Raw genomic sequence first — 21326 nt, 5'->3', positions numbered from 1 at the left:
ACCTTCTTCTGATAAGGTTTAATAGCAAATGAGTGGAGAATTTGTGCCAACAGCTCTTTATCTTGTGGAGCTTAACTTCTAAAATTCAACCGACCACGTTTTAATCAGCACCTGGTGATAGGAACATTAAAGATAACGTTTCAAAGCCAAACACCTCTGGCAATACATGGCTCTTTACAAGGCGCATGTATTAAACTATGATTAGGCTTATCCTATAATAGCGGCATTAAATGACCAGGAAAAGACAAATAATTGCAGTGCGTGACAGTCGTTAACTAAAATGTTCATGGTCTTCACAATCCTAACGGTTGTTTCTAAGCAGCAAAATAGTTCATGGTTTGTTCAAAAATGTGCTCAACCTAATATTTGACAATTAGATACTCGAATAGATTCAACATGAAAATATCTCGCTTTGAAGTTTGAGCTACATGATACTAGCTGTCACTGCTGCTTTTTAACGTTAAAGGGAACTTCTCTGCAAAAACGAATCCACTTGACTTGAATAATAATGACTGCAGGTAGTTAGATTTATATAATCCACATGTTTAATGATTCACGATGTGCACAGGAACAAGCTGCAGATGGAGAGTAGTTATAGAAAAAGTAATAGACAAACGTTCCTGCTATTGACAACACACAAGTATATGCTCAGCTATTGTCAAAGTAACTTGAGTGATACTGAGGTGGACTGTCAGTATCTAAAACAAGTGTTCAGGTGGATGTAACTTTCTATTACCATTATTCAACCTTGTGAAAGCACGGCGACCTTTGAAGCTGCAGTCGATAGCTGCACAATGCACTTAGTTCACCTTTGATTGCACAAGATCGAAGTCAGATAACAAATCATCAGACGCAGGTACAAACCCATTATAGTTTTATTTGACATACAGGTGGTTTTGGTTCCTTGTCAAGGCGCTTTATTGAGAGCACAGAATCCATTTACACAATATAAAGCCAGTGGTAGATTAGATCGATCACTTTTCTGGATAAAATTAGCTTTTGTCTGAGACGTACAGAACATGTTTTCAGTTTTCCACCATACTGCTTTAATTCACAGCCTACAGGTCCCCCCCCCACATCTGTCAACTGATTCTCAAGATGTCACAAGATGGTAAAAGCAAAAACTATTAATTTTTCTCGACAAATTCTGCAGCAAACAAAGAGATCTAAAAGAACAGGAACAACAATAAGAAACAATTGTTCTACATAATGCTGCAAAATCTACATTCAAAAACCAAGATGCGCAATGTTTGTACCAGAGCCCCATTAAATAACCATATCAACAAGCACATAATGCCTCTCTGTCCGTCCGTCTGACAGTCCTCCACACAGTCACAGACAGTTCTCACTGTTCCTCAGTCCCATCAGCAGTCTCAGCAGTGTCTCCGGCACTTTTCAGAGGAGACACTCTCTCAGCGGTGGAAGTGAAGGAGACTACAGGGTAGAAAAGAAGACTTTTTAAAGTCAATAGTGGCCCAAGCCTTGTGGCTGAATGTGCCCCATCCTGCTTGTGCATAAACAGTATATTCAAATCATACAGGTAGCAGCAACACCCCTGCACAGAGGGGTTGTGGGGGAGGAGAACAGTGGGTGAGGGTTTTGGAGGAGGAAGGATGGGAAGATAAGAGGAGGAAGGTGGGGAGCTGTTGGACTTTGTCTGTCCCGAGTACTACTGTACAAGGCTGTCCTCAGGGGAGACGGGCTCCGTGTCGTGGCCTCGGCGGTGCCTGTGCTCGGTTTTGTTCCTGTTATCAGAGTCCTCTCGTTCTCCTGTGTCTCTCTCCCTCTCTCGCACTCTGTCCCTCTTCCTCTCCCGTCGGCCCTCCTGGTTCTCCTTGTCTTTGCGGTTGTTGCGATTCCTCCGCTCTATGCGCTCACTCTTCCTCCGTCCTCCTGGAAATCAAGAAAATTAAAACCAATTTATTAATATCATTATTGCATGAATGTTACAACTTGTTTTCACTATTTACACTGCAAATCAGTATTTTCAATAAAGAAAGCTGAAGGTTGAATAAAATAACAATTTTGGTCAAAATTCAATTAATGTAGCCACAAAAAAGTGCCCAAAAGGTCAGTCTGCATGTCAAAAACGACCAATGGCTTTGTGTTGTGTGCCACTGAAAATGTCAGTCTAACAACATGATATACAGTATGGTGGTCAGTCTTAAAGTTTGTTGAATTAAATTTCAGAAACTAAAGTAGCCCGCAGGGTGCAATTTTCGCCCGCAATACGCAACGTTCACCACTAGGTGTCAGTCTTTGATCACAGACAGCAGCGGTCAGCCTATCAGCTGTTGCAATCCTCTCCCTGTGACGAGGAGACCTTTGTCCAAAATAGAAAGCCTTTAAATAAACCCCCAATTTATCTGTTCTTGCAACACCATCTCATAAACAAAACCGAGAGTTTCGGAATGCTGAAGGCTTATCTCTGTTCGAGCCGCAGTTATTAATGATAATAACAAGATCCACCCTCAGGGAGGTTGGAGACAGGACCTGCAAGTGAGAGCAGAGGAGGCCCTTTCCTGTTGTTGCACTGCCGCTGCTCATGTGTGAGTGGAACGGAGCAGCACGGCCTGCTTGGCTGTTGGCTGGCCGGCTGGGGATTGTGAAACTGCTGAAGTAGGCAGTAGGCACAGACACAGGGAGAGAGAGAGATCTCTGTCTCTGTCCTGTCCGCTTCATGTTAGCCCCCCTACGCTCTTCGTCTCCCCCTCTGGTCATCAATCAAGGCAGGTCCCAGTTTGGACCAGGGACCAAGTCTGACCCACACATTTTAGCCGAGTGATATGCAGCTCTCCCTGCCTGCTGTGTTTAATCTGCTAGAAAGAATAGAAGGACAAGACATGCACAATGTGGACATCGCAGTGTTTACATGGTTTACTTATAATGAAAAAAAAAAGATAATGAAAAGCAAGTTAAAAAAAGAATCGAGTCAATGATAGTGGAGAGATGTGGTTTCATGGATGGATGGCTGGCTGGAATAATCTGGTGCACTGACTCATTCGGGGTATGCCCCCCGTCCTCTATAAACACAGGAAGTCCCCTTCGCTCTCATTGTTTTCTCTGTCCTGACACCATAACTATTTACAAGTTCAGTGGATTAGTCATACTGTAGCCCCGGTGCTTTTGTCAAGCCACAGGAGAAACCTAATCCATGCCAGTGTTGAGATGATTAGCAGAGTGTTTATCAAACCAACCTGACTTTTGTTAGATGGAACAGTTTCTGATGGGCTTTTTGTAAACTATGTGTTGACATGTGCGTAATGTTCCTCGAACGAGACATCTTTCGAGGTTTTGGAACATTTTCAGCAGACATTTAGCACATTCCCAAAAGTCAGGTTTTCATGACGAATATCATCAAGACTTACAGAGAGCGAGCGGTTGCCTTCAGGTACAACACATGAAAATCATCCTGTGATGTCATAAAGAGGAACCTGAGTCCATGGGGGGAATAGCTTTCTTCACTTAGATGAAAAGATGGTACCATGTCTGTCTGATAAGCAAAAATACAGCTAGTCTGGCTATTACCATAGTTTGGATGCTGTAACTGTTTCTGTTTCTATTTCTGATTGCTGCAGCAATCGGCTGCTGGATGAAGTGATTTACTGGGGTCTCTACTGTATGTAGAACTATAATTGTCGTTAGTGTTTGTTTTAAGTAAATTTAGTGAGGTTTAATAACCCGGTGGGAACCAGACTATATTTCACTGCGTGAATATGAGTCTGCTCACCCTCCACAGGGAATTGTTTGCAGTTTTTCCATCCTACTGGGCACAGCATACGCCGAAACCTCCCGACACTGAGCACAGCATATTTATTAAATTGTTTTAATGAACACAAGCAGCTTGACGAGGTGGTGAGCGTTTATTCTGCACTGAGCGCTGAACGTTCAGCGTTTTTTTCTGGTCATTGAATGTTGAAAAATATTAAGGTTGCGCTCCTCACTGTCACCAGCCGTCCAATCATAGTGAAAGAGGGGCGGGACAAACGCAGTTAACCCCTGACATGGGTCGCTGATTGGCCCGCTTCAGAGTGGCTGTGCAAACACTAATCAGAGCCGAGTTCCTAGACTGTATTCACAGCAAAGAAAACTGAAGCTGTGAGCGACAGTCAGCTCAGCCAGGCTTCCTGATTCCAACCATTTCCAGTTTTTATGCTAAGCTAAGCTAACTAATTAACAGATGTGACTTCACTTTTTTCATCTAATTCTCAGCAAAATAGCACCGAACATCCCTATTTCTTTTTCAGTTGATGTAACTGCCACAGCTGTGCAGCAACAGAAACATTTATTAAACACGGTGTCCATGAGCACTCTGTATTTCTCATGAAAGTGAGAACAAAAATAAAAGAGAAAGGTGTACTGTAAGAGAGCAACTGTAAATCTCTGAGGTCACTCTTCAACCTGTCAGTCCTGTTACATGATGTGCGTCTGTTCTTCGCAGTTGCAGACTATAGCCAACACTTCACGTTCCACTCCAGAGTTCAGCATTTGTTCCAAGGCTGCATGTGCTGTAAAAGATTTATTATGACCAACACAACTAAAAAAAAATAGACATTTGTGTCAAATTATAGTAAATCTTGATTGAATACAAGCCTCGTCTGTAACTGCTCTCGAATTGTACAATTATTGACACATTTGGTACACAGATGACAAATGTTTGTCGTCTGTACAAATTTCTTATAATCTCTGTTTAGTGAGCAGGGATGTGTGCAGAAATGTGTTATCCCTCTCATCCCATGTTATTCCCCTGAAATCCCTGCATGTGCAGTGTGTAAACTCAGCCACCAGTGTCGAGCTGCTGAATTGAATTGTCCGTAGCTGTAATGTAACTTCTAGAAATCTGTTACAGCACATTCACAAAGGACCGTACCGAGAGCACAGAGAGGGGCTTTACTGAATGGGACACCACACTCACTGTTCGTGTGTGTGTGTGTGTGTGTGTGTGTGTGTGTGTGTGTGTGTGTGTGTGTGTGTGTGTGTGTGTGTGTGTGTGTGTGTGTGTGTGTGTGTGTGTGTGCTGGCACAATGAGCGAGCAAGCATAGTGAAAGAGACATGGAAAGAGAAAGAGGGTGAAACACAATCCAGAGAGAGTATGAAATGAACTGAAGAACAAGGTGAGAATAGCAGACAGACAGCGACAAAATGAGAGAGCAGGAGGGCAGTGAGGGTGTGTGTTTTATGGTGGCACATCCTCTGTGGCAGGCGTTCTGTCGTCCGGGGAGCTTTTGGCGGGAGCCAGGCCGGGATTAAAGGCTATGGGCTGTCCCAAAAGTGGAATGCCTGCCGCATGGCTGCCAGGATGTCATGAGGGGGGCTGTGGGTGTGTGTGTAACAATCCACCCTCAGTGACTGGTTGCTGCTAGTTTCTTAACTGCATGTTTCTCTGTGTGTGATAGGTGTGTGTGTGTGTGTGTGTGTGTGTGTGTGTGTGTGTGTGTGTGTGTGTGTGTGTGTGTGTGTGTGTGTGTGTGTGTGTGTGTGTGTGTGTGTGTGTGTGTGTGTGTGTGTGGGAATTAAAGGCGGCTAAGACTTGCAGAGGGCACATGGTATATCCGGCTTCAGAGATAGAGAGGTGAACGGCAGGTCGATGGAAGGACAAATTAGCCGGCATTAACTTGAGAGAGAAGGCAGTGAATGTGGATGTGTATGTAAACATTCACAATCTAGCTGTTGATAACAGAAGAACAGAGCAGATGCTAAGACAAAATATGTCTGTTTCCTTTAGTTTTACAACTTTGCAGATGCGATATGTTTAATTAAAAACATTGTTCAGACGTTAGTCAGGACCAACTGGAATTGGTGATGTTGAAATGGTTCTGTAGAACTGGACACTGCCATTAAAAGATGTGTTGACAGTTTGGGATTGTCTTTCTTGATGATGAGATGATCAGTACCAATCTATTGCTTGCACATTAAATATGTAGCTTATGAAAGGCAATTATTAGCTACCAGCAACAAAAAGTGTCTTGTATCACGTAGCTTCCCAGAACTACAACTTGAAATGTTCATGTTTTTGTACAGAACATCGGACTAATAAAAGGTTAATTTCAGATCCTTAAATGTTCTGACAGACAGAAGACATACTTTTCTCTCAGCTTCCAGTGTTTAAGGTAATTTACCTCCTGGATAACGCTTTATATTTAATTAACAGGCATGTTAGTAAAAATGTATTTCCTAAAATGTACTCCTCCTTTAAAAATAAAATAGTTATGAATGCATTAGGACAGGCATATCTGCAGTCACATACATACATATTTAGCTTGCAAAGTACAAAAGTATAAAACTGAACCAAAACACAGGCAGGTGAAAAAGAATGGAGTCAGAAACTCATTGTGCTTATGCGGAAGAGTAAAGCAGTGTACTAAACAGAGGAACAGGAAGAGGAGAGGCAGGACGGATGGGGAGTACAAGGCAAAAGGAGAAAGTGCAAAAGAGGAGGTGAGGAAGAGGACAAGGAGAAGGATGTATCAGTGTCGGAGGGCTGTTGGAGGATTACTGGGGGCTCTCTGAGGTCGGACCACTGACCCCCTAGCGTGTGCAGAACGTAAACAGTGAGGAGAGGATGCGCCGATGCAGATAATTAGCTCCCATTCACCGGGGATTCTCTTGGAGCTGGGGCAACTGGGTAATCACACAAAGGGGTAAAGTCGATAAGAAGAGTCTGTACTGTGTCTACACACATCTTTTCTTCCTTCCTTTCTTTCTTTCTTTCTTTCTTTCTTTCTTTCTTTCTTTCTTTCTTTCTTTCTTTCTTTCTTTCTTTCTTTCTTTCTTTCTTTCTTTCTTTCTTTCTTTCTTTCTTTCTTTCTTTCTTTCTTTCTTTCACTTCCCTTCTCTCTGTACCCTTTCAGCAGGCTCTGGCTAGATCAACAGAGCTGTCGACTCTACACTAAAGTCTCAGCCCCGACCCGACTGACGGGGAGCGCCACAGGGAGCTTATATGGGGGTCTATGTTTTCTTTAGTGTGTGTGTGTGTGTGTGTGTGTGTGTGTGTGTGTGTGTGTGTGTGTGTGTGTGTGTGTGTGTGTGTGTGTGAGGCGATGAGGATGGGAGAATGGATCAGTAGAGAGATACAGATAAAAAGTGGGTGAGAGAGAGAGAGATAGCCAGGGTGACAGAGGGCACATTTCACAGTCTGCCTTACAGATCACGTCAACCCAGTTGACTCTCTTCACAAATTACCACCACGAGCAGCGGCTGTGTAGTTATTTTAGTGAGTCAAAGTTGGTATGTGTGTGTAGATCTACATGCATACATGTCTGTTTGGTGTGCAAGTGTGAATTTGTGCATTCGTGACTTGTTTGAAAGGGAGAGGGTGTATCTGTATCTGGAATTGTGTGTGCATGTGTTGATTTGTGTGTGTGTGTGTGTGTGTGTGTGTGTGTGTGTGTGTGTGTGTGTGTGTGTGTGTGTGTGTGTGTGTGTGTGTGTGTGTGTGTGTGTGTGTGTGAGAGAGTTTTTGTGTGTGTATTGGCAGCTGTGGGGATAAACCAATACTGATCCCCTGGTCGCCGCGTGCCTCCCAGGGGGAGGATGTTGATGTTGAGCTGGCTGTTTCTGCTCCAGAGTCAACTGCTTTTTTGCTGCATCACACACACACACACACACACACACACACACACACACACACACACACACACACACACACACACACACACACACACACACACACACACACACACACACACACACACACACACACACACACACACACACACACACACACACACACACACAGTGTTTGTTCTGTAAGTGTGAGGCCCCAAGGGGCTGGATCTCAGCCTTCTACCCTGTCTGCAATCTGTCATTTAACACTACAGAGCCTAGGCGAAAAAAACAACCAGCTGTAGCCGCCATCCACCTCAGTAACCACACATATGCAGTACACACATAACACAAGACAATTGTAAATGCACCACAGCAAGCCCGTCTGAAAGCAGTTTTCACTCTATTCATTAGAAATGATCACATTATTCCCTGTTTACTAGGAAGAGAAAGCAGTTTTACTGTTTAAAATCCAAAGAGGTCTCGTGGGAAAACACACAACATACCCATTGCAACATCATACATGTGTGCTCCCCCCTCTGTCTTCACTCTAGCCACAATGACAGTCCTCTGAGTAAACAGCCGTAGTCATGAACGGAAGAATGACTAAATCTGGTTGTACAAACTGGAGCAGCACGGGCTGGAATTAATAGAGAGCTGAAATCCTGCCATGTGTCACAATTACAATGTTGGTAGTGAGCATGATGGGCCTGTAGCGATTACAACTACAACGTATAGTATTCACTCATTTTGATAGTTCTGCTTTTTACATTTTACGCTCATATACTAAATCAAAGGAATCTTAAGTCTGGATCTGACACATGCTTGGGACACAGAAAAACTGACACTCTTTGGATTTCTTTACCTGGACATTTTCTCCTTTTGACAAGGCACTCTTTGATCTCGGAGATCTCAGGGCAGGGTTTGCCAAAGGGCGATGGGTACTGCAGGACTAGTCTTGTGCGGGTCTCCTGGCCCCGCTTGAAACCACAGGTTCTCCCGGACCTAGAGCAGGGACTCCACTCGCTCCACTCCCCCACCTCGCAGTGCACTGACAGGGGAAATATGGAGAGGCAGAAGTGAAGATTCTCATTGCCTCAGACAATGGACTTGCACCTTTACCTGTCCTGGTAGATCTTAGTGCTGCATTTGATGTGACAGATCACAACATTTCACTACAAGGACTGGAACATGTCAGTGGGGTTAAAGAAACTGCATTAGGATGGTTTGGATCATGTTCATCAGATTCCAATTTCTTCATGTCATTGATGACTCTTCCACACACACACACACACACACACACACACACACACACACACACACACACACACACACACACACACACACACACACACACACACACACACACACACACACACACACACACACACACACACACACACACACACACACACACACACACACACACACAAATAGGGCATGTAGTTCCACAGGGTTATGTACTAGGACCAATCCTTTTCAGGTTGTACATGCCTCTCTTTGGCAGTATTATTTGGAAGCACTGCATGAATGTCCATTGCTATGCAAATGACACCCAGCTATATTTATCTATAAAGCAAGATGAAACAGGAGAGGTCAATTTAAGCATGTCTTAAAGACATTCATGAAGCCAGTCTCTTGGACTGCCCTCTTTCACTTGCGCAACGTTGTCAAAACTAGGAACACCCTGTCTTAGACTGATGCTCATAAACTAGTCCATGCATTTGTTAGTTCAAATTTGTAGTTCCCTGTTTTCAAGATCTCACAATAACTCCCTGAAAAGCCTCTACCTGATCCAAAACGCGGCATTGAAAGGACTGTGTATTGTGTCTTCTCTCTTTCTATTCTATCTCTTCCTGTACCTTTCTGCAGGTATCTCTGGCTCCACAGTTAAATATTTCTGATCTACAGTTACTGGCCCCACCAACACATCCAGTGTCTATTGTTTTTTTGTTTTGCTATTCTGTTTTTTTCTCTCTCCGCTCCCCCCTCACTACTAATCAAGGTAAATGTCCGCCCACTTCTGAGACCTGTTGGCTAGAGGTTTCTTTGTGTTAAAAGTGAGTTTTTCCTCCTCAATGGTGCAAAATGCTGCTCATGTGGGAATTGCTGAATTGTTGGGTTTCTCGCTATAATATTGTAAGATCTTAGCCTTATTATTTTCAGTGCCCTTAAAGGTCTATGGTTTTGGCACTACATAAATAAAATTGAATTGAAATATTTTCTAAAGTTTGAAATGGGATTACTCTTGACTTCAAGCTGGTTTGCCAGTTGCAGCCATTCTGTATCCAAGGCCAAAACCACCCCCCTACCAACAGGACATGCATCTTTAGCAGTTATCTTTTATGACACATGGACTGACCTTGCGGTGTGCACTCCATGAGTTTGTCATTGGGCTCATAGTCCTCTGGACAGACATGGTGGCACCCCCCACTGAGCTGGTAAAGGCCTGGCCGGCACCGTGTACATGTTTCACTGTTCACACATGACTCACACTCTGCAGGGCAATCTGCAGACACAAAAACACAGTTTTGCATATGAGTTTATCAATTTTTTTACACCAATAATGCAAGGTTGATAGAGTTAAATAAAGGGCGAACACCATTTTTTCTCCCTGTCTGTGATTAGTGTGAACTGAGAGCACTCACTGGGAACACACTCCCTCTGTGCATCGCTGCGGACCAGGCCCTCGGGGCAGTTCTCCTGGCACTTGCCCAGGTGAAGGTAGAATCCTGTTCGGCAGCGCGTGCAGAAGTTCTTGTTGAAGCAGGAGTCGCACTCCGACCTGCACTCTGACAGAGAATTACAGACCCACCGCCAGCGTTTATTTAAACTGTACAAGTTATCGTGTGTTTCCCGCGCATTAAATATACAGCGTGTCAGTGTGTGTGTGTGTTCATGTGTGCATGTCTGACTGGGAATACGATATAGACAACTGCAGGCACATTGATGTTTTCCAGGGTGACTTGTGATAAATTAATTTAAGTAAAGCAACATTTGATGTAATTTAATGCCAGCGAAAGGAAATGTACAGGGTAACAACTAGTAGTACGTTTTTCAATTATTTGAGTGTTTCAGTGTCTCCTTTGACACATGTACTGCCAAAATTCATAGGCTGGTTTTGAAACTGCTGCTTGTAAAGGTGATGGAGGGTGGACCTATTTGGACAGTGTCTTGAGCCAGCTAGACTCTGTGTGCTTATGCTTGTCACGTGTGAGTAAAACACAGTGTTAACACAGTGTTTGCAATCAGACAGCATCGCGCTGAATCTTTTGCCCATCCTTTCAATTAACTACATAGAGGTCTGGTTGCTTATGTCACTCCTACTGACTTTTATTGCTTTAAATTGTGATGTGTTGTTTTCATTGGAAACATGCAATGGATAAAATATTTTCATGAATATTCTGTTATCATTCTTCAATTCAAATCCAGTTTGTAACTCATTATGACTCACTTGTACAGGTGTTTCGTTCTGGGGAGCGGGTGCCATAGAAGCCTGGAGGACAGGAAGTCATGCACACCCCGATCTGCTTCATCCCAATCCTCTCCAGATGCATGAAGAAGCGCGGCTTGCAGGACAGACAGCCATTGTAGTCCGAGCAGGTCAGACAGCCACCCTGCTGGCACCCTGAGCTCACACCAGAGTTCTCTGTTGACAGGAGCAGTGGGAAGTGTTTCACATGAGGTATGATATAAAAATATTATATTATATAGGTTGTGTTTATCTCAATGCATAATTTGTCCAGGTATTTTGAAGAGATCCCGGCATTTGATCAGTTCAGGGTTGGACACCTTGGAAAGAATCCAAACATTCTTTAAATCATTTGCTTCTCTCACTTAAAAAAAAAAAAAAAAAGTCTCTTCCTATCCATAGCAACATGTCTATCGTTTATTCATTGAAGGTTCCACTTTATTTTGCTGCCTAAAGATGATCCAATATATCATGCTAAAACTTCTAATGTTTTCATTACACAACTCCCAGCAACAACAGGGACAGCCATGCAAACAAATGAGTGTCACTGACTGAGCAAGAGATCAGAATTACACCACTGATCGGCTGGATGCTGCGTGACTTCCAGTAACTGTTTCAATTTAAAAGCACTCGTTTCAAATTAAAAGCCTGTCATACACAGTCTCAGCCTTTCTAGGTTATGACCATTTCTGATTAGTCTTGTATTGGTCAAACTCACAACCAGCATTCAAAACCTGACGTCAAAATTTTGAAACCTGTTTTTAGAATTTGTCCAATAGCATGAATCTTTTTTGTGCATTGTGCAGAGTGCATTGGTATATTCTATCTAATTTCATCAGATATGATTTTTGTTGATTTGAATGAGGATCACAAAACAGGACCGGGCTGATAGCTATCGTCCACATTAAACACAGAATATAGAGGCCATCAGGGTTTAGACATTTCAGACAGTGGAACTTGAGAGCATCTGTCAGGGTAGTGGATGTATACTATTTCATCTTTGTTCTCTGGTACTATTGTGTCTTCTGTCTACAGTACCAACATCAGAACTTTAGCATTATATCCCACTTTTGATGTACTGCAGGATGTATATATTAGTTTAACACAAAACCATACGGGGTATATAAAGTAGTACGATACAGAAATAATGCAAAAAATGTGCACGAGTGCAAATGTACAGTATAAGGATTATAATGTGTAAGTGTAATAATACAAAGAACACTAATAATTGTGTTATTGCAAGGTGCTGTGTGAGATGTGATGGGTTGACATGAATAGGATTATAGATTTAATGTTAATTTGACGTGTACTGTCAATGAGGGTAAACAAGTAAATGCCCCGGACCTTGTTTATGAGGCTTACTGTAGCTGGAGAGAATGTTATAAGTATAGAAATAGTTAACAAAGTAAAGTTCAGAACAGCATGTTAAAGCATGAGGTCCAAGTCTGTATTATGAATTAATCACATGCATAAGTGCCACATTAGAAAATCATGTAAGGTAAGCCACTTACAGTCAAAGTGTTTTAACTGATAGCTCCGTGCCAATGACAGCAATTTCTTCCATGTTTATAACCCTGTTCATGTGCATAGGTACTGCAGTGCTTAATTAATGCTGATATATTTACCAGTACGGATTTCATCACCGACTCTACACCAATTTGTAGGCTTGATTCACCAGACTTTGTCTTCCAAGGATGAAAGCCCAGGTTGTAGGTTATAATCATTTTAATTGTTCAGTTGTTGAGAGCTTTGTCACAGACAATTTTAATGTCCCCCAAGTTACAGAGAGTTTGTATGAACATGATAGCCTGTTTAACTTAATGACACGATAGATACATACACAGATAGATAAACAGAGTGCTATTAACATCTTGTAGAAATATGGCTTCTTGGAAAAGTTTGCATATCATATACCTTTTTGGTATCTGATTGCTGTTTGTGCACAAAGAGGAGTAACAAATAGGGATAGGAACGAGTTTTGTGGTGTTGAGTGGTTCAGAGAGGGTGTTTTTAATTTATCGTCTTAATGCATTGCTACAGAATTACGGTCTTTATGAAGAAATTGGTTTAACACACTTGTGTTGAAAATTTCGATGCTTTAGTTTAAACTTGAAAGTGGTATAAGGCTGTGATGTTGAAGAAAATAACCTTAGGGATAGGCATGTGACAGCCACATATTCATCCATAGAAGGAGTGACACCCATGACATAGTTGGTATAAAGTTAATAACCATGTGAGGCATCCCATATTGATTATATTTTCCCATTCTGCATTGGTGCAATGTTCCAAAAGGTGTTGTTTTGAAAATGTTGCAGTATAGTCCCACGGAAGGTAAATTAAAAGTAAGCCCCGTAAGCATCCAAAGAATCCTCTCCAGCTTTGGCATTTCATGCCAGTGGTTTACGTTGGCCACCTTTATCAGCTCAGCGTTTAGCTGCCAGTTTACATAGATCATGGATACTTTGTTTGAAATCTTCACAACTGTTGTCCATTTGCCCACATGTGTTCCTGCCAAGCTGCCCTGATTCACAGAAACCTTAAAACGCAGGAATTTGGCACAAACAAAACCTCAGTTGGACAGTGGTATCTTGCATAACATACCAACAAAGTCACATATGAAATAAACACAATTACACACACACAAATCAAGGAGGGTTCATGGAAAACAGGACAAAGTATTAGTAAAATGGAAATAAAAAATACCTAAAGTGTCAAACACAGTCCTCTTTAAGGTTCCATCACCTGACTTCCCTGCCATTACAATGCACATGCCCTATGTATTGTATCTTATATATATTGTATTATATATTATATATTATATTATATATATATATATATATATACTATTATATATATATCTTATATATATTGTATATATATATCAAAGGCTAAATCCACCCATCGTCATCTTTCATAAAGCTGAAATGTGTTCATACATATACAATGGTATATAATATGTATATGTAATTGCCACTGTTAACACCAGGCCTTCATATTTGGATGCATCATCAGGCAGGAAGCCCGGAGCTTGGCTTCTGTCTCTGCACGGTAATTTTGGCCTTTTAACCGAATGGTCATTGACTCCCCTCTCACTCTTTCCCCCTTGTTTCCCTCTCAAGTCTGTACTCTTTCACCCCCTCACCAACTAATCCCTCCATCCTCCCTGATATCTCAGGAAGTGTTAGATATCTGCTTCCTTGGCGGAAGTTTGGATTCTTAGAAGAACCCATCAATTAATGGTTAGGCTACTCCTCACCGTACACAGACATGAAATAATGCTTTACTGCTGCCATCCCATCTGTGCAACTGAAGCACATCAAGTTTCAGCATGTGGATATAGTTTAGAGGCTTTTTCAGTCTCAAATACACATTTTAGAATATCATCCTGCACAAGAGCAAACTAATACTGACTTTAAAACGTATATCTAAATTCACAAAAAGCAGCATCTATATGCCATTTTCAGTCTTGGGGCAAAATTTAAGTAACCAAGTACAAGAACATTCTCAGTAGACCTTCCTGCTTTCACCTCTCTGACTGTGTTGAGGGGCTCCTTAATAATGTTTATGGGGAAATAAACATTGAAAGAGAGAATCTGTGCATCTTGATGAAAATATTATACAACTACAAACATATTCAAGTAAAAAGAATCAACTCATTGGATGCAGGAGGTAAATTTGACAGCAAAACTGTCCAGAGAACATCTGAGCTCTGCAATTAAACATAAAAAGGACGTGAGAAGCTTCACTCCCAGGTGGCAGGGATAAAAACATCATTCTGAAGGTCTATTATTGTAGATCACAGACATTTTTCGGCCACGCTGGCAAGTAATAGATAGAATATTCCAGTTATCACTGGTCTTCTCTGACAGAGTTAGTTACAGAGCACATCTGGAGACCCTCAGTGATAAAGTGTGGGTAGGAAGAGCAGAAAAATATACTTTATTGATACTTATTTCATTGTGTCATGGAAAAAGGCTGCTCATAGCCCAGGAGATGAGACATAATGTTGGAGCTCAGGGAGATATATGGGAGATGAAATACCAGCACACTCAGAATGGAAGGTCTCTGGAGTTTGATGGAGCCAGCTGTCAATTCTGCATTTACTTAGATTTTAAACAGTTATATGCTAAACATGATTTGCAATTATAAATCTGAGTTCAATTTGTGACTGGCACATCATAACCCACCTTTATATGCGATGCGGGCCAATATCTCCAGAACCGTTCCCCCATAAATTACAAAATGTTGCAATATAAGGAAATAAATTCAACAGGCCCGTTACATCACCAAATATGGACACTGAAGCGTGAATATTCATTTGAATACTGATCAGCGCTGGTAGCTGCGCAGCGCACTATGAGCCTGAAGTCTGCTGCGCTGACGCTAGAGAGCGACGGGAACCAGGAGACTCAGCGCGCAGAACTGCGGCTGCAGGCTTCAGGTGTGACTACAATTAGTTCATCCAATTAAGGTTAAAAGAAAACGCATCAAAAGTGCAATATTAACGTTGAAATGGGTGCATATTTGAGTGGGCCATACAGTCAAAGCAAACGTTGGAATCTGCAAAAATAAATCCAAGAACAAATCCCCCCTTTGTCACATTAATTAAGCAAATGAAATAACTAAAATTCATAATCCCACAAAAGCAAAAAAGTAGATTTGTGCTTGTGGAAGTTGTTAATAATAATCTATATCTTAATTTGGCCTATTTTCTTTTCAATCTGTCACTACAGTGACTTTATAACCTCATTCGTGTAGTGTTGCTCTCGTTTTAAATCATAAATCAGAAAAAGACACATCAAACATAACCTGCAATTTATTTGGTCATATCCAAACAGATTTACATCAGTGGAACATTGATGCCCGCATGTTTAAGATTGTTTGGTGACCTACAAGTCAACCAGTTTACTACATAGCCCAAATAATGTGCCGGTCACCACTCATTAATTTAGACAATGTAAAAAAGAATAATGAATATTAGAAAGTTATTGGCTGAAGTCCTTTGTGACCTCACGCCTTTGTGAGTAAAACAGGTCAATAGATGTTAAATAAAATAAATTAAATTGAACGAAGATAAAATTAGATAAAAGCTCTGCTAAGAGCGTAATTACTCACGTTTATGTTGCCGGTGCCTGGAGCTGCCGTGCTGCTGACAACCAGTGTAATCCATGCAGTGCAAGATGATCAAAACAAAGGAGATCAGTTGTAATTGCATAGTAGCCCAGAGATGAGACTCGTAAAGCCAATGTCAATGTTCACCAAAACACTTCTTGGATAAGATTCCGTTTTCTTCCTCCAGACGGAGGCAGAGGCTGGAGTGGATTATTCCTAGACACAACGGGACCCCCAGCTATGTGGTGATATGTGGTGATGGTTGTGCACAGTGGCCCAATGATGCCTGGGCCGCTTACACTTTAACATCCTGGATAGGGTCCACATATGTGCCAAGAAAACCGGACTGAGTCAGGGATCCGTTATCCTTGCTGTGGTAATGAACATTCCCTCCAAAACACAAACAAACACCAAAAAGCTTGACTCTCATCCGTTGCGCGCAGGAGGAAAGCAGAATCAAACATTAGTGTGGCTCAAAAAGATGAATAGAATAATTGATTGAGGATGAACGTGCCTCTCAACAACTTTGGGATATTAAATCCATGTTGTAGAACTCCAAAAAGACCTTCCCCTCCCTCTCACCGTCTCTGAGTGGAGATGCGCCGTGCGTCCCGGTGTGTGTGGATACGCTAATGTGCCAGGCGCGCTGAAGGTCTCGGCTTCATCTCAGCATCAGCTGAAGCAAAAAAAAGTAAAAGTCACCACAGGATCAACGCCAGTAATCACAAATCAGTTTCTAAGTTGAGTGCTTCGTAGGTCGTGTTGTCAAACGCACACCTCCTCCTGCTTGCTGGAACTGAGCTGCAACTAAACCAAAGTAAATCTCCGCAGTTTCAGCGCTTTTCTGCTTTGCGTGCAGGACCCATTCACTCCCCTCCTGCCGGCCCGCTGATGACTTCAGCTCTCTCTCTCTCTCTCTCTCTCTCTCTCTCTCTCTCTCTCTCTCTCTCTCTCTCTCTCTCTCTCTCTCTCTCTCTCTCTCTGTCTATGAGCTCCAAAGTTTATTTAGAGGGCATGCCCCCCGCGTCAGAGAGAAAGACATACTGAAGTTGTTTCAACAAGGGTTTAAAAATGTCTACTGTAGCTTCTCTATCATTCCTGTTTGGACTGCACGAATGGCGCTTTGAATGCTCGTCATGTATGTAAGAGGTCGAAATTAATGGACTATTTCCACCCAACATTTCTTTTCAAACTAAGACCATTTATTTTTCCATTTAAAATTGAAGTAGAATTATTGTTATTTGTAAATAAATCTCTGAAGCTGACAGAAGTGTCCCCTCTCCACATTAGTTATTAAAGATGATTTTGGATATAGGCTATCTGGACACAATTCAAATTAGCCAAATTGCATCAGTGCTGAAAGGAAAAAAAGAGCTTCACGATGTCATTTTTTACCTTCATATATCCTTTGACTATTTTCCTCCACACAGATGTGACTTTCTAAAGCCAGTCCAGTCCAACAAGTCTGCAGTGTGTTATATTTGTTTTAAACTAGGAATTTGAGTCTGATCTGCAAAAATGCACCTACAGATGCACGACTGTACCAGAAAGTAAGATTTCATGCACCAGGTAGCCCATCTTATATCAGATGAGGGGATTGCTACACAGTGGTCTAATCAATTCCTGTGTGATCATTGTTTTCATTAATTGTCTGGCAAAGGTGGTTTGTGGTGTGTGCTAGGGGAGAAAAATGCCCAGAAGAAGCAGCAGCACTTCCTCATGTTACCTCTAGAGGGAGTTAGTTCCATAAAAGCTTGAGGCACATATTTTCATGAGGACAAGCTTGGGTATCAGTAAGTTATGGGAACTGGAGCATTTGACCTTTTCTCTCATGAGTCCAAATGTGATATATTTTTAATGTAGATGATCATTCAAGACAAAAAATAGCCAGTAAAAATGTGAAAACAGATATCTTAAAAATCACATGGAAACATTCAGGACCTATTTTGCACTGAAAGTATTTCACATCAAGAAAATATAAATTCAGTCATTGCTACATCTGTCAGCGGATCCTTACAATACAGATGCAGTTAAAACAGGTTTAGACATTCTGGTGATAAAATTCTTGTAAATGTCCCTCCAGGTTTTGTGAACTGTAGCCTGTGGAGAGCAGACCAGAGCAGAGCATAGGAAGGAGGGGGGGGGGGCTCATTTGTCTAACTAGTATGTTGATGTTTAGGGGGAACAGTATGCACAAGTCCAATGCTTTTCCTCCTTGTGGCTTCTGGTCTTCCATCAGTCACTGTGCCGAGGAGAGCAATGCAAACAAAGTGTGGGCTCTTTCTTTATTGGAATACTTCCCTGTTTGCCCTGTACTAACTCAGCAGCAAGACAGTGAGACATAACAGAGATTGATGCATTGTTTTAAACCCTTTCACCTCCGCTGGGGCAGACTCCTGAATACAAACTTTGCCACGAATATTTATGCATTTTGATGCACTACAGTGACTCTAAAACACAAACATAAAATTTATAATAGATTTGTAGCTGAAAAATCTGCCCTGGAATACCTCTGTAAAGTGTGTCAGATTATGAAATGTAATATCACATGTAACCCCGTGTGTATCTGTAAAAAATTGGAAAGAAAAATGGAAAATATTGTGATAAAATGTTGTAAAAAAATGATGAAATCTCTCTTCTCCCTCTCCTCACTCCTGGTGGCTTGGTGTAAGGGATATAGAGGAATAATGCTTGTCTTTGTGTCCCAGTCTGAACCGGACCCGCCGTCCCCTGGGGGTAGGAGCATGTGCGTGTTTGGGTGTGTGTGTGGGAGTGTATGTGGCACTGGGGTGCGGAAGGTTAAGGTCACTTGGTCAGTCCCTGTGACCGTCCAGTGAGAGAATCAGTCGACACCTGTAAATGAAGTCGGGCAGGTGCATAAACCCTCCTGACCAAGGATGGATGCGCACTACAAGTTTTTTATTATTTTTTTTAATGCCACATCAAGTCCTATTTTAGCTTATCTAATTTAGGCCATGTTCTCAGGGAGAATGAGAGCCATCATACTTTCTGACACAAATGAATGTTAACATGCTGTCAGTCTGTTAAAAGAGTTTTTGAATACTCAACTACTATTTTTTGAAAGTTGTTTCATAATATGGACACAAGCCTGAACACAATATACTGACACTGGGTGGAACTGCTGCCTCAGTCAAAAGGGGTTGAGTACAGTCTTATACAATAATTAATTTTTTTTTTGACCTGACATTCTTATTTGATTTCAGTATGTTAAATGTACAAATTTTACATGCCATGAAATGGGTGGGTCAATTGTTAAAAATGCAAATTAAAAGGTGTCCCAGTGGTCCATGCTGAGTCAGTCTGGGGATCTTTGTTGCCCGTCTTCCCTTTTGTCTCTCATCCCATTTCCTGTCAGCGCCAAATAAAGTAAAAAATTTCAGGAAAAAAAAAAAACCACACAAAATTGCATGCTGCATGTTAAGCTTCATTTAAAGTTTTGAAAAGACATAAAAGGTTCTTGTGTTACTGTTTTTTGGGGACGTTGGAGCAAGAGTAGTTATTTATTTACACATCCATTAAACAACAAGACTAACTACCATCCATTTCGATTAGCTTGCCCACAAGGCAAATATATGTCCATAAACCACTTGTGTTTTAGCTTTGTCATGGTTCCTCCTCCTCAGGGAAATATCTGTTTCCTTGAATCCTTGTGAACTTTGTTTCTTTTGTTGAAGTGAAGCCATCATACAGTTGGTTTACCAATAAATTTGACCTAAGTTTTGTTGTTGTTTCACCCATTTTAGTGTACAAATTTTGATTACACACCTGTCAGGGGATTGCCGGGCCCTCAGAAGCTTGACTTTAAAGTGAATCAGAAGCTAATTGCACCGATCATTCTCAAATTTTAGCTACAAATAGACCTATCCGTCAGTTAACCAGATATCTGCTTTGTTATACCCAGATGACATTGCACAAATCTCTTTACCTCCACCTCATCAAGACAATCATGCTCCTAATCCTCAGCCGCATCAGAGCAGTGACACCGCAAAGCTCATGCCTATGATCTCCAAACTGTTCATTCCCCCGGCCTATGACTCATAAAATTCCCAGATGACAGTGACAATGTTGATCCACTGTCCTGTCATCAGCTTATGAATTAGGCTGGGCTCAGTGTGGACAGCAATTGATAGCACGCGGCTCACCCGGGTCAGTGAAAACATAGTGGCTCAGACTGTGGTGTTATAAGAAGGTTTTTCTGACGTTGCATCTATTAAAGCTGCAAATATCCCAGCGGCTATGCCGTGCATTCTCTCAGCATGAAGCGAGCAGAGAGAGACAGTGACACAGGGTGGACAATGTTATGAAAATAGACATGCATGATCACACACACACACACACACACACACACACACACACACACACACACACACACACACACACACACACACACACACACACACACACACACACACACACACACACACACACACACACACACACACACACACACACACACACACGTACAGGATCTAGAAGTTCGAATAAAATAAGTATAGATTCTTGAAATTCTATTATACACACAGACAAGGAGGATTAGATGAATATAAACAACGATAAGACAGGTGCGTGTGTTGGTGGGCGGAAGGTGGAGGAACCATATCGTAAATGTGTGTGTGGCTGCATTAGTGTGTGTGTGTGTGTGTGTGTGTCGGGCTGATTGAGGGGATCATTTCATAGTAAGAGGGATTGAGAAGATAGTCAAGGACAGATAATCACTGTGAGCAAGGGCTGTCAGCTGTACACACAGAGGGAAAGCAGGTCAGAGTTTTGTATAGAGAAGGTTAAAAGAGAAGGGGACTGTGTGTGTGTGTGTGTGTGTGTGTGTGTGTGTGTGTGTGTGTGTGTGTGTGTGTGTGTGTGTGTGTGTGTGTGTGTGTGATGTGAAAAGAGACAAATTAGCATTGATTCCTCATCCTGAACCGTATTTCCCTCAGATAAGGAAAAAAAGCAAAACACCCTTCAAACAACACAATCTCTTGTGTTCTGCTTTGTTAGAGTTAGATGAGAAGTTTGACACCATTCACATATTGGTACAATTTGAAGCGGGAGCCAGGAGATGATTAGTTTAACTTTGAATAATGACTAAAAGCTACCATGGCTCGGTCCAAAGGTAATAAAATACACCTACGACATTGTGTTTGGGGTCATAAATCTGTACGAAAATTGAGGTACAAA

The 21326-nt window shown here is 41.8% G+C and overlaps 1 protein-coding gene across 1 annotated transcript; it reads right to left on the bottom strand.

Annotated features, from left to right (window-relative positions):
• Window positions 1-522: 522 nt before the first annotated feature.
• Window positions 523-16955, bottom strand: rspo3 (R-spondin 3). The gene is made up of 6 exons (XM_069693130.1): window positions 16134-16955; window positions 11001-11195; window positions 10195-10338; window positions 9909-10055; window positions 8412-8597; window positions 523-1893 (listed from the first exon to the last, which is right to left on the bottom strand). Exons 1-6 carry the CDS (start codon window positions 16231-16233, stop codon window positions 1670-1672), a joined length of 996 nt encoding a protein of 331 aa, XP_069549231.1. The 5' UTR covers window positions 16234-16955; the 3' UTR covers window positions 523-1669.
• Window positions 16956-21326: the final 4371 nt, after the last annotated feature.

This window comes from Brachyistius frenatus, unplaced genomic scaffold (assembly GCF_029030835.1).
Source record: "Brachyistius frenatus isolate BFR_SWC_R1_liver_20210118 unplaced genomic scaffold, ASM2903083v1 Contig_14, whole genome shotgun sequence".
Taxonomy (NCBI): Eukaryota; Metazoa; Chordata; class Actinopteri; family Embiotocidae; genus Brachyistius; species Brachyistius frenatus.
Note: the sequence above shows the minus strand (reverse complement) of the source record. Positions and strands in the feature narration are given on the sequence as shown.